General features: G+C 32.3%; 1 protein-coding gene across 2 annotated transcripts in view; it reads left to right on the forward strand.

Annotated features, from left to right (window-relative positions):
* LOC110625364 (uncharacterized protein At2g02148) overlaps positions 1-16,749 on the forward strand; it is a 31,009-nt gene extending 14,260 nt beyond the window's left edge. For both annotated transcript variants that reach the window (XM_021770987.2, XM_021770988.2), the window contains exons 6-9: positions 10,648-10,759; positions 10,862-10,918; positions 15,929-16,189; positions 16,542-16,749. In XM_021770987.2, coding sequence (XP_021626679.1) covers positions 10,648-10,759; positions 10,862-10,918; positions 15,929-16,189; positions 16,542-16,643 — 532 coding nt within the window. In that variant the 3' untranslated portion in view covers positions 16,644-16,749. The remainder of the gene's footprint in view (positions 1-10,647; positions 10,760-10,861; positions 10,919-15,928; positions 16,190-16,541) is intronic.
* The last annotated feature ends 356 nt before the right edge of the window (positions 16,750-17,105 follow it).

Below are 17,105 nucleotides of genomic sequence, written 5' to 3' on the forward strand. Positions count from 1 at the left end.
ATATGGTTTTTTATAATAAATATAGTGAAATTTATTATGATAGACACCTAACAAAGTATTTAGAAAATAAAAAACTAATAAATATGAGACCTATTATAATTTTTGTTGGAACTAGTGGCAAATAGAAAGAAGTTAAAGTTATGATTTTCTTACATCAGGCCAAACGAGGATGAAGACAAATAAATTTAGAAATTTTGAGTTGAATTAATCAATTTTAAAATTTTGGATTAAAATGCAAAACAGTTAAAAGTTTTAGATTTTTTTATTAATAATATTTATCTACGTGGCATATAAATATAATAAAATAATCCACATCATTTTTCCACGTCAGCAAGACACACTCTTCCCAATTCAAGTTTTAAGGTTGAATATAATTACAATAAAATTTGTAATTTTGGACAATTATACCAACTTTTAAAATTTTGGATTAAATTGCAAAATAGCGAAAAGTTTTGAAGGCCTATTATATAAAATTTAAGTTATTTTATTGTTATTATTATCCAATAATATAATATTATTTTAAATAATTGAAAGAAATAGTTATTTATTTTTAACTTTATTTAGCATAATATGCTTATAAGAAATTACAAATATAAATTTAATATGAATAACTAATTAATATATACAATAAACTTTTTAATATAATATACATATGATTTAATTATTTATTATTAATATTGTTAAAATAATATAGTATAATTTTAAATTATTAAAATAATAATTAATAATTAATTATTTGTATTTATATTTTTCAGAACTCTCACCTGTCTATAAATACATTAACATTATTTATTATATATAATTAATACCAATGTTATCTTCCATTCCCATCTTCCCATCTACCCTTATTAATATATAGAAAAAAAAGTAAAAATGTCGAGACTTCAAAAGAGCCAACTCATTTATTATTTTCTATTTTGCTTTTGTGTCTTCTTCTTCTTCCCCTTTTCTTTCTTCTTCTTCTTTAGTTGTTTCTGTTGCTTAGTTTAAAACACATTAAACTTAAAAAAAAAAAGAAGAAAAAAGAAATGTTGTAAAGAGTCCGCGCTTGGCGCCTCCCTTCATTGAGACAAGCGCATTAGTGAAGGGAGTCTCACCTGGTACCTCGCACAACACCTTAATAACATTGGTAAAGATGAACTTTTCTTAATCTTGTCATGAATAAAGTGGCAATCACTCTCAATATATTTGGCTCATTCGTGAAATACCATGTTATAAATTGTATAAAGGACAACTTAATTATCACGCCATAACTTTGTTGACATGGAGAACTTAAGACCAACTTCGTTCAATGACTAATACATTCAAACAATTCACATACTAATTGTGCCATAGCTTATACTCTGACTGAGCTAGACCAAGTGGCCACATTATATTTTCTCTCTATGACTCCAGATTTCTCCCAATAAACACATGATACCTTGTAGCAGATCTTATGCTACTTTCTTATGCTCAACATGCATCTAAAAACCACTCAAGTTTAGAGGGTCCATGATTTGAATACAACAAACCTCATCGTGGAGCTCCCTTCAAATAGTACAAAATCTGGTCTAACATTGTCCAATGGTTAATTGTCGGAGAAAACATGAATAGACTCACAATACTAGCAGCAATTACTATGCCAACAAGTCTTCTATATCTTTTAGGATTTTCAAACAGTTCATTATCGTTAATTAAGAGTTGTAAATGTGGGGTCATGGGTGAATAATACATTTTCTGTATCAACAAGTCAAGAACATACCTTTTTTGAGACAAGAGAACACCTCCCTTGCATCTTGATTTTAATACCGAAGAAATACTTTAACAAGTGCAAGTACTTGGTCTGAAATTGAGCATGAAGTAAGGTTTTTAGAGATGAAATACCTTCAACATCACTCCTAGTTATGACAATATCATTGATATATATAACTAATAGGATAATGCTAGCATTAGATCGTCTATAGAATAAAAAATGATCAACATTTTCTTTTTTGCATCCCAAAATTCTTGAATTGACTCGCTAAACCTCCCAAACCAAGCTTGAGAACGCCGTTTGAAACCAGTGTAATGGCCAATCATATGTGGCTGCCATAGAGGTGAATATTTGAATGAATGCCATCTTTGTGATTGGAAGCAAGTGCCTAAACAATCAATACCGTAAGTTTTAGCGTATCCTGTAGCAATAATGTGGGCTTAAAGATGGGCCACAAAACCATTGATATACCTTGCGTGCAAACGCGCATTCACATCCAATGGCCTTCATTTCTATAAGCAAATGTACTAAAAGTCCAAGTATCATTAGAGGGACCTCTCTCTGAGGCGAGGCAGCAATCCCAAGTGAGGCACCTCTCTCTGAGGCCCTCGCCTTAGAGGGAGAGGCGCCAAGGGCCTCCATTTTTCTTTTTTAACAGAAAAAAAGAAAAAAGAAAAAAAAAGCAAAATCTTGTTGAAAGAAATAAGGAAAGAGGAAGGAGGAGGAGGAGGAGGAGAAGAAGGAGGAGGAGGAGAAGAAGAAGGAGGAGGAGGAAGGAGATGTCTCGATGGAAGAGAAAGTAGTTTAAATAATATTTGAAAGTCACCTTTTCTTCTTGGAAGAAGAAGAGATATGAAATCTTTTACTTTTCTTCTTTTTTGCTTTTTTCTTGTATATAATAAATTACCTTGGTATTAGAAACATGGAAATACAATATGAATATTGGAAATATTAATATATTATTTATTTATTTATAAACTTATAGAAACTTAATATTAAGTTATTTAGTTTTATTTATATATTTTATTATCATTTTATTTTTATTATATATATTATATTATTCTTCTATATTCTATACTATAATTATATTCTATATTAAATAATATTATTATTTATGATATAGATTATTCTATTATATAGTATATATAATTTAGAGATCTATATACTATTTTATTTTTAGTTAATATTATTAATATTATTATTATTTAATTATTTATATATATATTAAGAAATGAATATTAATCTTCTATGCATTTTATATATATATATATAATTTATCATCAACTATATTTTATATATTTTAATCTGATTAAAGAAATTAATATTTAGTTAGATTAAAATATATAAACTATTGTTGATGGTACATTATACGTGTTGAATCCCATATCGGTTGTGGAAAGGGGTAATGTGCCCCTTATATGGGTCATAGGCAATCCTCCCCCTTGAGCTAGCTTTTGGGGTGAGTTAGGCCTGACCTAAATTTAACATGGTATCAAAGCCTCTCCATCCGATGTTGGACACCCCATAAATGTGCCACGCACCAGTAAAAATTCTGGGCGTGAGGGGGTGTGTTGAATCCCACATTGGTTGTGGAAAGGGGTAATGTGCCCCTTATATGAGTCATAGGCAATCCTCACCCTTGAGCTAGCTTTTGGGGTGAGTTAGGCCTGACCCAAATTTAACAATACGTATATATACATGTATATTTAAAATATATATAAAAAAAAATAGTTTTGTTGCCTTTTTCAGAAAAGAGTCACCTCGCCTCTTTCAAAAAGGTGTCACCTCGTCTGTTGCTTCTCGCCTAAGCTGATAGGAGCCTCTATCGCCTTAGGGCCTCTTGCCTAGATAACCCTAGGTGGCATCAGTAAGGACAAGATAACAATATTTGGAAAGTAGTGCCTATAATCTTTTTGGAGACGAGAGTACTCGAGAAAGACACACTTGAGGGACTTGAGATCTAATTTGGTGATATAAGGATGAACATCATATGAAGCAAATGCTACCAAAAATTCAAGGTTCAAGAGTAAACAATGTTATAGACGGAAAAAGGATAGTGTATGAGATATTATTATCAAGAACAGAGGATGGCGTTCTATTGATATAAAAAAAAAATAGATGTAGAGATAGCAACAACTCTAACTGTATAGGAGCTTTCATTTGGAAATAAGTGCACGTATAACCTCAAGAAAGTGTATGTTTTTCCTCTTTGCAACTTTATTTTGAGTGTGTCGATATATGAGGATTAATGCAGGATGCCATCTTATGTCATATAAGAGTGAAAGGTGGTTGAAAGATATTCTTTGGCCTTATTATGGCATGAGGTTCACATAGAAACATTAAATTGTGTTTTGATTTTAGCACATAAGGTACAAAAGATGTAAAATAACTCAAAATGACTTTTCATTAAATATAACCAAGTCATATGAGAATAATCATTGACAAAAGTAATAAAAGTACTTGAAACTAATATGAGACACAATGGGTAAGGACCCCAAACATCAGAATGAACTAACTTAAAAGGGGACGAAGTTTGTTTATTGACCCGAGAATTTGAAGGAAGATGATGGTGCTTAGCCAGCTGATATGACTAAAAATTTAAAGATAAAATATTCTAAAATTGAGGACATAATTTCTTCAAAGAGAACGATGAAGGGTGTTCCAGCCTATAGAGCACTTTAAAAGGCTCAAAATACTAGAACAAGCAATGGATCTCATCACTTTTGTGTCAAGGACATAGGGACCTCCGAACTCTTGCCATTTGCCAATAATCTACTTTGACCCTAAAATAAGCAATGATTAGAAAAAAAATAAGACAACAATTCAAAGTGTGAATGAGTTTATTAATGAAAATTAAATAAAAGAAAACGTTGATAGACTCAGCATAGAGGACAATGAAATTGACAAAGTTAGATTAATAGTTTTAGAATCAAGAACAGAAGTAGAACTATTTGCTGAAGTAACTCTAGATGATGTAGTGTGAGATTGAAAAGAAGAAAAGAGTCTTGGATTGCACGTCATGGGATATGTAGAACTAGAATCAAGGATCCTTTTTGATAAAGAGAAAACAAGAGATGTAGTGGATTTATCTAATTCAATAATAGCAGTAATGTGAGAAGTAGTGGACTTTAAGGATGCTTTATACTAAGAAAATTGAGCAAGCTCATCTATAGAAACTAGAACAATATTCTCTAAGGATAGGGTGTCCACAATATTAGAAGCGACAACATGAGCTGATTGAACACGTTGATTTTTGTTTTCAAGTTATCTACATGTATGTTTGGTATGTCCTGGTTCATAACAATAATAGCACACAATTCCACTTGACTCCGATTACAACTACCAATACCCTCACCTTTGTTTTCACTTCTATTTTGCTAGTGGCTAGTGGCATTCCAATTTCCATGGTTGATAAAAACACTATTAGCTTGAGGTGATAGAATCTGTGCCATTTCAGTATGGAGAATTCTAGTGAAAGCGTCATTGAGAATGTTAAATTCGGGCCAGGCCTAACTCACTAAAAAAACTAGCTCAAGGAGGAGGATTGCCTATGCCTCATATAAGGGGCACATTACCCCTTTCCACAACCGATGTGGGATTCAATACACCCCCTCACGCCTAGAATTTTTACTGGTGCGTGGCACATTTATGGGGCGCCCAACATTGGATGGGGAGGCTCTGATACCATGTTAAATTTGGGCCAGGCCTAACTCACCCCAAAAGCTAGCTCAAGGAGGAGGATTGCCTATGTCTCATATAAGGGGCACATTACCCCTTTCCACAACCGATGTGGGATTCAATAGAGAACAATATCAAATTCTGGGGGCAAACCAACATTAAACTTATGACTGCCATTTGTTCCCATTGTGATTGCAAAACTTTAATGTTTGTACCAAAGGGAAGCATTGAAATATGAGTAAGAGTTTATCTTGCATTTTTGAAGAATTTTGGGAGGAATTTTTTATTATATTCCTATTTAATTGATCTTTGTAAGGTTTGACTATTTATACACAAAGAATCAATCTAATTAGGAGTATTTACAACACACCTAGTTAGGAATATTTACAATAAAGGTAGAGAATAAAAGCCCTATAATCAAGCATAATTATAGGGATCCTCTATGTTGGTCAACACTCCTTCTCAAGTTGGTGCATGGATATTACACATGCCCAATTTGCAAACCAAGGTGTGATAAGTGTTGTTGCTAAGTCCTTTGGTAAATATATCGGCTAGTTGTTTTTCGAAAGTCACGTGATCTAATCTCAAGGCACCGTTTGTTGGTTTCTCTTTAATAAAGTCTCGATCAATCTCTATGTGTTTCGTTCGGTCATGTTGAACCGGATTATGAGCTATACTGATGGCAGCTTTGTTGTCATGGTACAAGGGGAGTTTATCCCTCTCTAATGGTTTCAATTCCTCCGACAATTTTTGCAACTATAGGAGTTTACAAACACCTTGTGCCATTGCTCTATACTCAGCTTTAGCATTTGATCGAACAACGACACTTTTCTTCTTACTTCTCCAAGTGACAAGATTTCCTCCCACAAGTGTGCAGTAACCAATAGTCGATCTCCTATCATCAAGGAATCCAGCCCAATCTGCATCTGTGAATACGTTTATGCGGAGATGACCATGTTCAGAGAATAAGAGACCTTTTCCCAGAGCAGACTTCAAGTATCGCAAAATGCGAAAAACAACAGCTTGCATGTGAGGCTCATGCATAAATTGACTAAGCTAAATGCATATACTATGTCCGGTCGAGTATGTGAAAGATAAATGAGTTTGCATGCCAACCTCTGATATCTGCCAATATCCACTGATTCACTAATCCCTGCTTGTAGCTTGTGATTGCTATCAATGGGAGTTTCTGTTGGTTTATTGCCTAACATACTAGTTTCTTCCAAAAGATTCAAAATGTAATTCCTCTAACAAATAAAGATCCTCTTATTTGATCTGGCAACCTCAATTCTCAGGAAATATTGAAGTTTTTCTAGATTTTTAATTTCAAACTCCTTAGTCAAAAGCTTTTTCAGTCGAGTCATCTCGTCAGTATCATCTCCTGTCATTTCTATGTCATCAACATAGACTATGAGAAGAGTAATTTTACCTTTCTGATGTCCGATAAATAAAGTATGATCAGCATTGCTCTGTTGATAGCCAAAGAAAATCATAGCTCTGCTGAATCAATCAAACCAAGCTCTGGGTGACTGCTTCAACCTATGCAAAGCCTTCTTTAGCCTGTACACCTTTCCTTTTGTTTTTTCATTAGTAAATTCAGGGGGGATTATCATATACACTTCAAGTCTCCACTAAGCTCTATGGTGGAATGCAATTTTTACATCAAATTGCTATAGGTCGCAGTCAAAATTGGCAGCGTAAGCTAACAATACTCTTTATTGAGTTTATTTTGGCAACAAGAGCAAATGTCTCCTGGATGATTTACTCCATAGATTTGAATACATCTCTTGGCAATTAGTATGGCCCTGAATCTTTTAATTGATCCATATGCTTTGTGTTTCATAGTGAATAACTATTTGCAGCCAATTGTTTTTTTTTTTCAGGTGGAAGAGACACCAACTCCCAGCCCCAGATCTCATTTTTAGCCAAAACTTTCATTTATTCAATCATTGCTCTCTTCTAGTTAAAATCTTTGAGAGCTTCCTTTCAATCCTATGGGATAGACATAGAGAAAATTGATGAGGCAAAGGCTCTATAGAATGGAGATAAAGAATCATAAGAGAGAACGTTAGATCAAACCTAACTCATTTTCTTTGAGCAATTGATTTATTTAGATCATTAATGAGTTCCAGGGTTAGAGATGACTCGACAGATGGAGAAGAGGAAGATTCATGACAATGAGTAGGCTACACAATGACTTTTTCTGCTTCTGTTTTATCACTTCTTGAGTATCTCCTTAAATCTTATTTAGCCAAACGGCCAATTATTTTTTTCTTATCACCAATAGTTCCCCCCTGTATAATAGTTTCCTCTCAAGTAGAATGTTCTAGAGTTATAGGACTAGGATTCATCTCTTCTCTCTCGTTGTCCTCCCTTGAAGAAGATTCGGTCTCTCTAAACGTAATATTCATACTGACAAAATATTTTCTAGGTGGAGGATGGTAACTCTTGTAACCCTTTTGTGTGGGACAGTACCTAACAAATACACATTTAAGACCCTTCAGATCTAGCTTTCCACCTGTCCTAGTATGAACAAAAGACATGCATCCAAACACCTTTGGTGCAATAGCATAAGTATTTTTCTCTTGTAGCACCTCTAAAGGGCTTTTAAAGGTAAGAGTTTTGGGAGGTACTCTATTAATGAAATAAGTTGCGGTTAAAATAGTATCTCCTCGGTCGGTTTTTGCAAGATTCATAGTGAAAAAGAGAGATATAGCTACTTTCAACAGGTGCCTGTTTTTCTTTTTAGCAAAACCATTTTGGGCACTAGTGTAAAAACAACTAGTTTGATTTAGTATCCCATTAGATTCTAGATAAGCAGAAAAATAACTATTCATGTATTCTGTGCCATTATCAGTTCTCAAAACTTTTATTTTAGAATCAAATCGAGTACAAACCATATGATGAAAAGATTAAAAGTAAAAAAAAAACACAACTTTTTCTCTTTATCAAATAAATCCAAGTCATACGAATGCAACAATCAATAAAATTAACAAGATGGTTTGCTATGATGGGGCTAGGAAATAACAACAAAACAACATATCTAAGCAAAGGAGGAGGCTCCCTAAATAAAAAATTTGTAAAATAACCCAATAGAAGTTGCAAACACTAAGAAGGCCTAACCCAACACCAAGACGACCAAGAAGCGGCCAGAAATAGGCCGGGAAAACACTGACGATGCTAGAGGAGAAACATTCGGTGGAAACAGAAGCTCACGCGCCCCTATGCCAGCACGTGAGGCTCACGAGCTTAGAGATCCAACGCCGGAAGTTGAGGACAGGCCGGCGACACTCTAGCGACTCTGTTGATGGAGGCCTTTAGATGCGGTAGTACGAATTCAGGGAGTTAGGATTCCAAAACCCCTAAAATTGTAATTGATCCAAATTGAAACCCTAAACATAGATTTAAGAATGATACCATGAAGAATTTTGAGAGAAACTTTTTATTATATTTCCATTTAATTTATCTTTATAAGGTTTAACTATTTATACATGAAACACGCATAATTATAGGATCCTCTATGTTGGTCAACAATTTCTAAACGATAAAAACCATTGCATACATCATAGAATCAGAAAACTTTTCTTTTATCAAAATACAAATCAAAGTAACTATTAACTCTTTAACGAACTTGCTATGATTAATTAATTAGACTGATTATCTCACTGTCACTAGAATTTTAGATTTGCAGAAATAAGTGAGAACTCTCTCATAATCAAGTTAGCTTTGTGTCATCTTTGGGTGGATCACCAGTAAGATAATCATCCTTGTCAATACTTTGCACACATTGTTTTACTCCAATCTAAGAAATTAGTCACATTAAGTTTGTGTGTCATTGTTGGAATCACATCTGGCACTATAGGCTTGCTCTTTGCCATTTTTAGGTGGAGATAAAATAGAAAAAACACAAGAATGCCATTGATATAATAGCTAAAACCACAAGTTACTGATCCAATGTCACAAATAGAAGCCCAAAAATACCACTATCCAAAATGGAGTACAGAAACAAAAGCAATAATACTAGAACAAACAGGAAACAGAAGATCCAAATACTGCAAAATTCAAAACAAACTAGTGCAACTTATGACTCAACAAACGGGGCATTAGCTCACTGGGCTAGAGTCCCCATGTCAAGTCAATAAAAAAAGAAGAGGTTGAAGTGAAAGGCATTGCTGGAAAAGCCTTCACATGCCGACGCGTGGATCTAGACATCATGACAAATGGGCATCTGGGGCTTACGCACCACCCCTCTGGTGATTGGATCCCAGGGGATGGTCAATCAGTGGTGGCCGCTAAAACTCTTAAAATTAAAAGGAAAAACTCGCCAGGTTTCTCAAAGAGACCTTTTTTCTATTAATTATGCTATGATGCCATGTAAGCTGAGAGATAACGTTGTGTGTATTCCATTAAAAATGAAGGAAATATATATATATATATATATATATATATACACACATCGTGGAGAATATCTTCCTAATTAGTATAATACAAAATTTGTAAATGGTGTGATTCCTAAGGTTTAGCTATCCTAAATAGGAAATTACATAATACACAATTGACTTCCCATATTATAACAAGAAACTATGTAAATAACCAGCTGAAAAATCTCCCAAGACTCTGAGAAAATGTTGACATTATATGCTTCTTGGATACTAGTTTTAGTGTCTCTAAATTCTGGATTTTATGCTTATATTGGTGAAACTCTGCATCTGTAGTGTTCTATTGTTGATGTGGTTTGTTTGAGGTTAGATATTGTATGTTCCCCTTTTTCATTGTATATCTTTATATCTTTACTTCATAGTTTATACATTCATTTCTAGGTAGCATAGATGCCTCTAAATACTCATTTTGCAATATCATATGAACTCAATTACACTGATGTATCAGTGGCATATTAGGCAACAACACTTGTTTATAGTTTTTTTTTTAATACTAATCTGATAGGTTGCACTTTTTAGCTTCATCATTCATAGCATGTACTTAGCTAGATTTATTTACTTTTTAACTACAACTACAAGAAGTTATGTTGATCTGAAAGAAATAGATTGTCAGCTATTTATGCAAACCCATATTTGGTGTTGGCTCACTTGCTTGCTTGTGGAGAAAGTGTTATTTCGTTCTTTCCCTAAAATTTGGCAACCAAACTCTTTCTAAAAACTTTCCTATCACAACTTGCAAAATTGCCATACTACAACTCCAAACTAACCCTCATTTTGGCTTGGTTACTAATATTGCAGGTTTAAAAGATTGACAGGTAGGAATGATGTCATCGTCTCTGCTCGAGACTATAAATTCTACTCTCCAAGGCACAAGTATAGGCGCGTTGTGTCCAACATTCCTGGTTTGCCAGTATGATTTAGTAATTTTAGTGATATCTAAATAGTTCTTAGCATTGAGCCTCGTTGTTATTCTTGAAGGTGGAAAAGATTGATCATTTTTGTGTTATTTCAGACACTTCCTGCTACAGACAATTCTTCTACAATTGCTACTGCACAAGGATTTAGATCCGTAAGTCGTAATTCAACTTTATCTTTTTGCAGTTTATGGGATTATAAAAGAGTGATAATTTGTATCATCTAATAGTTCATATTATCACATGATTATTAGTATTCATCCATGCATTTTACTTTAAGAATTTATATCGGTTAGCAAAAGAAAAAATTACTATTTAGTCCCTAGCCCATCAATTTCAAAAAATATATTAAAATGTTCCTGAGATTTTAAAAAATCTATTAATTAGTGTTTTCACTAATTTTAGCTGTTAAGTATAGCAAAAAAAAATCTAAAATGTTTTCAATATGAAAAAACTAATTAGTGGATTTTTTATAAAATTGAAGGACAAACTAATGCGTTTTCCTAAACTACAAGCACTAAATAGTAAAAGACTTAACGATTAAAACTAATAGAATGACTAATTAGTAGATTTTTTAAATCTCAGGGACATTTTAGTATATTTTTTAAAATCAAGGTATCAACTAATAAGTTTTCTTATAATATAGGGATTGAATGGTAAATTTCCCTTTAACAAAAAGTAAATATCTATTTAATAAGTCCATTATTTTTCAGAGCATGTGTCTATGGCTGGCCTCTTAATACATATAGCAACTCTTGTACACACAACTTATTAGGTTAATAACTATATATATATATTATATATATATATACACACACATATATTTAAGTATGAAGGAAGGAAGGAATAATAGAATTGAGAAAGAGCATGTGATTTAATTTAAAAATGACAAATTACTCTTTATTTTAATTGGCTGAAGAAAATCATAATAATATATCATTATTTATAAAACTTTAATTTGACTGGTTAGATCATATTCCTATTTAAATTCAAATTCTATTTTATTAGAAATATTATCCTATTAATAATTTATTTATTTAATCGAAATTAAATTAATCAACATAATTTTCTAAGGAAAAAAAATAAACCATAGGTTATAAATATAGATTTAATTTAATTTAGAAAATTATATTGATTAATTTAATTTTCAATTGAATAAAGAAATTATTAATAGGATAATATTTCTTAGTGGAATAGAATTTGAATTTATAATAAGTATTCAACCCCACCAATCAAATTAAAGTATTTAATAATAAATTATTATAGTATTTATCTTTTAGCCAATTAAAATAGAGGGTAATTTGTCATGTTTAAATTTAATTAACTAACTTTTTGTCAATCCCATGATTTCTCTCTCTTTCCCACTTATATATATATATATATATATATATATATATAGCTAATTTAACAATAATCTTTAAAATATAAATTTTTAATTTATATAATCAAGATATTTATATTTCTATACTATATTTATGGTATTTTATTTATAATATTTTAATGGTTTATTGGACGAAAAGTCCAAAATTTGCAGTCAATTCACATTCATAGTCTATTTTTTTTTTCTTGGATAATAAAGGCAAACGATTTTAGCTGATAGACTAAATTAAATTTGAAAGTTTACAGTAAATTATAATACAGTGTTTGAAGTTTTGTTTGATTAATGAAATTGCTAATTAGTTTTATTAATCAAACGAAACATAAGAGTTATATTATAATTCACCGATAACTTTTTAAATTCAATTTAGTCCATTTGTTAAATCGTAACTAAAAATTTGGTTTTATTGTCCAGAAAAAATTTGGCTATAAATGTAAAAATGATGCAAATATTTGGACTTTTTCATTTAGTAAGCCTATTTTAAGTACAACAAGTATAAATAACGTGCAACTTATAGTGCTTAAAGACTAGCATATAAAAATGTGGTCGCAAGTCATAAATAAAATCTTATCTGGAATGGTTAGGCATATAATGGTTCAAGCAAGTCTTCAAATTCTCCCCTGCCCTTTGAGTTATGGACCGGCAAAACACTTGATTGAAGTCAATTGCTCTCTTGGAGCTTGTTGTATATGTTCATGATACTTCCCTTAAGTTTGTTAGATTAGAAACAAATGGACAGAAATATATCTTTCTTTAGCTATGCAAAGGTATGTGATTATTGGAAGGGATTTTGATGGATGACTTATTAAGATTGAATCTGGAAATGTCACTTCTGTAGAAGATCTTTCTCTAGGGATGAGATTGACTTCTTCTATATGGAATAAAAGCAGAGGGAGAAGTGGGTCCAATTCAAGAAACAAAATTTTCAAAAATGATACATTAAAAGAGGTAAGACCAGATAATACATTTTTTCGGTGTATTCACAAGCAAAATGGCCTAGTTGGCCACAATTCTAGCAACCCATTCTTGTCTTGTCTTTCACGTCACCACACTTTCATCTTTTGCGCTTTGAGAACTCGTTCCCTTTCTTAGGTTCTTGTCTAGTCTCTTACCTTTCCCTTTTGTTGTTTTCCCATTTGTGTTTGAAACTAGGAGCCTTCTTGGAACTAGATTTAGCCATATATGCATGAGCATTAAGCTTAGCGGTCTCTAGGTACTCATACTTCAATTCCACATGGCATGCAATATCAGAAAAGTTCTTGTTGTTTTCATTGTGAGTCATATTCACTTTCGTATATTCCTAGCAATCAGGAAAACATAACTTGCACTAGGCTTTTATCAGTGAGGTTATAACCCAACAATGAGTTTCTTGATCATGTTTGATACACTCTAATTTTACTTCATGAACTTGCACCAAGGGGAGAATGATGTAATTGAAAGAGAAACTAAATTCTCAAAAAAAAAAAAAAAAAAAAAGAAAAGCCCACAAGCACTTAGATCCGAGGCTTGAAAGCATGCTGAGTTGTGTGTAATGGTGACAGATATGACAAGTGGTAACTAGGTTTGTGAACCTGAGTCTGAACTGTACTTGAGGGGCACTATTGGAATGTGGTTGTGGGAACAAATTTCACATCAGCAACGAATAAAAGAGAATGATAGGAAATAATTGTTAGAAAACAAACTAAAAAGTTCAGGTTATTTTGGTGATGAAAACCAAGTCCAAGCCCTCTACAAGAGAAGATGTTGGCTTGTTTGTTAATTGTTGCCCTTAGACTCATGAATTCTAACAGATTCAAGTCTAACTATCGTAAAGTGTAGAAGGCTCTAATAGCCCCTCATCAATTTAATGAAGACTCCTAAATTTCCTTGGTTTGAGTTTCCTCAAGCACCTTGTTGTTTCTGCATGCCTCATGGATAAAGTAAGTTTGAAGTTTAGCTAAAAGAGTAGTTATGTTTAGATACCAACTTTATATCCTTTATCTTCATTAGCGGGGGGCCAAAATCAAACTCCATCGAACAAATACATCATTGATGATTAGATTCCATTATAAAGTTGAGTTTCAGATGTACCCATTTATTTAAGGGAGAATAACATTTAGCCCTTTTGGTCTAGTAAAATTGACTATTTAGTCCCTTTATTTTTTAAAAACACAGTAAACAATCTCTATCTTTCCATTGTTAATTATTTAGCCCCTCCCATTTATTATAAGAATTAAATAGTTATTATTTTGAAATTATAGAGACCAAGTAGTTAGTATTTTGAAATTACGACTGAATAATTGTGCTTTTAAAATTATAAGTACTAAATAGTTATATTTAAATTTACATATACTAATTAGAAATAAGAGCATTTTAGTGATTTTATATACTACTAATAGAGTAGATAGACAGAAAGATTAAATGGTTAACAGTTTCAAATGAAAGGGACTAAATAGTTAATTTAGTCTGTTTTTGAAAATAAAGGGATTAAGTAGTCAGTTCTACTGAACTGTAGTTAATTTCCCTTTATATAAAAATGAACTGAATGATAAAATAGTAGTTTTTCAAACGTGCTATCCATGACAGTAACTGAATACATCACCCTACCAAGCATAAGTGGTACAATGGAAGCTGTTAAAACTAAGAATAATAGAAGACAGAAGAAAATAATACAAGAAAATTTTACGTGGTTCATCTACGAGAGCCTACATGCACGAATACAAAAGCTACATTTTTATTGAATTGAATTGTCTTCTCATAATACAAATACAAAAACTTCCTATTTACAATAGAGGATCAAGACATCTATATTGTGATACTATAAATTAAGAGATTTTCCTACTATTAATAGAAATATATCAAATTCTCTTATTTTAAAAATATATAGACATATATTATTTTGTGTATTTAGGAATACAAATCCTATATTAAATAGAATAACTTTCCGTAACACTCTCCTCAATTGTAGCATGGAATCTCATCAATTCTAACACTCCCTTTGATGATATTCTACATAGAAGCCAAAACTTTTTCATAACAACTTACAATCAGCAGCTCATGAGCATATTTAAAATTACTCACACAGAGGCACTCACACAGGACCAAAATATAAAACAAACTCTTAGTCGGCGAGGAAACATCAACACAAGACCAGCTTATAGGATTAAACAAGCCACACCAATTGAACACAAATGTAGGTGTAAACACTGCCCATGAACAACATCAATAAATACTACCCATGAACAGTAATCATGAACAGTGTCATTGAATAGTACCGATTATAGTGTTCAAGCTCAAAGGTTTAAAAACTCTGATATCATGTTACAGTTAAAATAACATAAGAGAGTAGAAAATAATACAAAAAGATTTACATGGTTCGACTACGAGAGCCTATATCCACGCACACAAAATTTTAAAAAAGCTATATTTTTATTAAATTGGATTATCTTCTTATAGTTCAAATATTTTCCTATTTATAATAGAGGATTCAAGATGTATATACTATGATACTATAAATTAGGAGATTCTCTAACTATAATTTGAATATATCAAATCCTCTTATTTTAGGAATATATAGACATGTATTATTCTATATTTCTCTTTAGAAATACAAATTCTATGAATAATTTTTTATAACAGAAATAATTAATTATAAACATTGTTATTAAATATGGCCCAAAAACCTACACGACTATATTTTGCTCAAGGCAAATGCTTGCATCTATTTGATATTTGGGCCAATGAGTGTTTGATATTTGAGCGACATTTATTAAGATAGAACGTACATGCTCTTTTTTAATATGTGCAGCCACAAAATGAGCAGCAAACTCCCTCAAAGCATCACGTGGATTCTTTGTCGCATCAGCCTCAGTTTCACCCAATTCATCAGAACCATCATCAAGTTCACCAAGGTCAACATGCAACCCAGTTTTCTCAAAATCAACAATGTGGACCAAGTTCTCACTTGTCCGAAATCACCCACGCTAATCAGTCTCCTGGCATTCCACAACACATGGCCTACTTACAACCGCTCACAGGAGGTCATGTTGCAGGGCGCTTGCATTTAATGGTGAGTATCATTGTCATTATTTTAATGATTATGCTGCACAGTTGATCTTCCACTTCCTTTCGCTCATCTCTTCTCTCTCTATCTCTCTCTCTCTCTCTCTCTCTCTCTCTCCCCCCCCCCCTTCTATTTCAATGATTATACAAAATGTTTATACATATGCACACCTTCTAATAACACACAAAGGTAAACATAGATTGTGGTGGGCTTCTGGGAGTCCTTTGGCAGAGGGCCTAAATTTTCATTAGAATTTTACCTGGGCACCCTTTGTTTAATGTTTTTACTCGATGAATTATTCATTTAAAAACCCTATGGAGAAATAAGTTTTCAGCAACAATGCTTCTATAACTTGCAGCCTGCAAGCCCGGCAAAGTTTTGCGATGAATGTGGTGCTCCATATCTTAGAGAAACTTCGAAGTTCTGCTCAGAATGTGGTACAAAGAGGCTAGGTATGTGACATTGAAGATCCATAAATCTATTAAACCTTTTCCTCCATCTATTGTAATTTGTAAATCTTGGAAATAGTTATGTAATTAGAATGGGATTAGTCTTGTTTCTTGCTAGTGATTGCTCTCTTTGGATCTTTTCAAGGTAGGATTGACAGTGGTCAGGGTCATGGTTATAAAACCTGGATCGAACCGGCCAATCACTAGCAAGAAAAAAGAATCCATTAGAGATGCTGGTTCAGTCTCGCACTCTGTTTGGAAAAAAAATGCAAAAAAAAAAAAATAAAAAATCAATTTTAGTTAAAGATGCATGATTTTTATTATTTTTTAGAATTTTTTTCAAATTAAAAAGAATTAATTTTTTTCATTCTAAATATGATAATTGGAAAAAAAAATCAATTAAATTAAAATTCTTAAAAATTTTCTAATTCTGAACCCGGAATAAAAGCCCATTTTTCATAAAATCCACAGTT

This window comes from Manihot esculenta, chromosome 10, assembly GCF_001659605.2.
Source record: "Manihot esculenta cultivar AM560-2 chromosome 10, M.esculenta_v8, whole genome shotgun sequence".
NCBI classification, from domain to species: domain Eukaryota; kingdom Viridiplantae; phylum Streptophyta; class Magnoliopsida; order Malpighiales; family Euphorbiaceae; genus Manihot; species Manihot esculenta.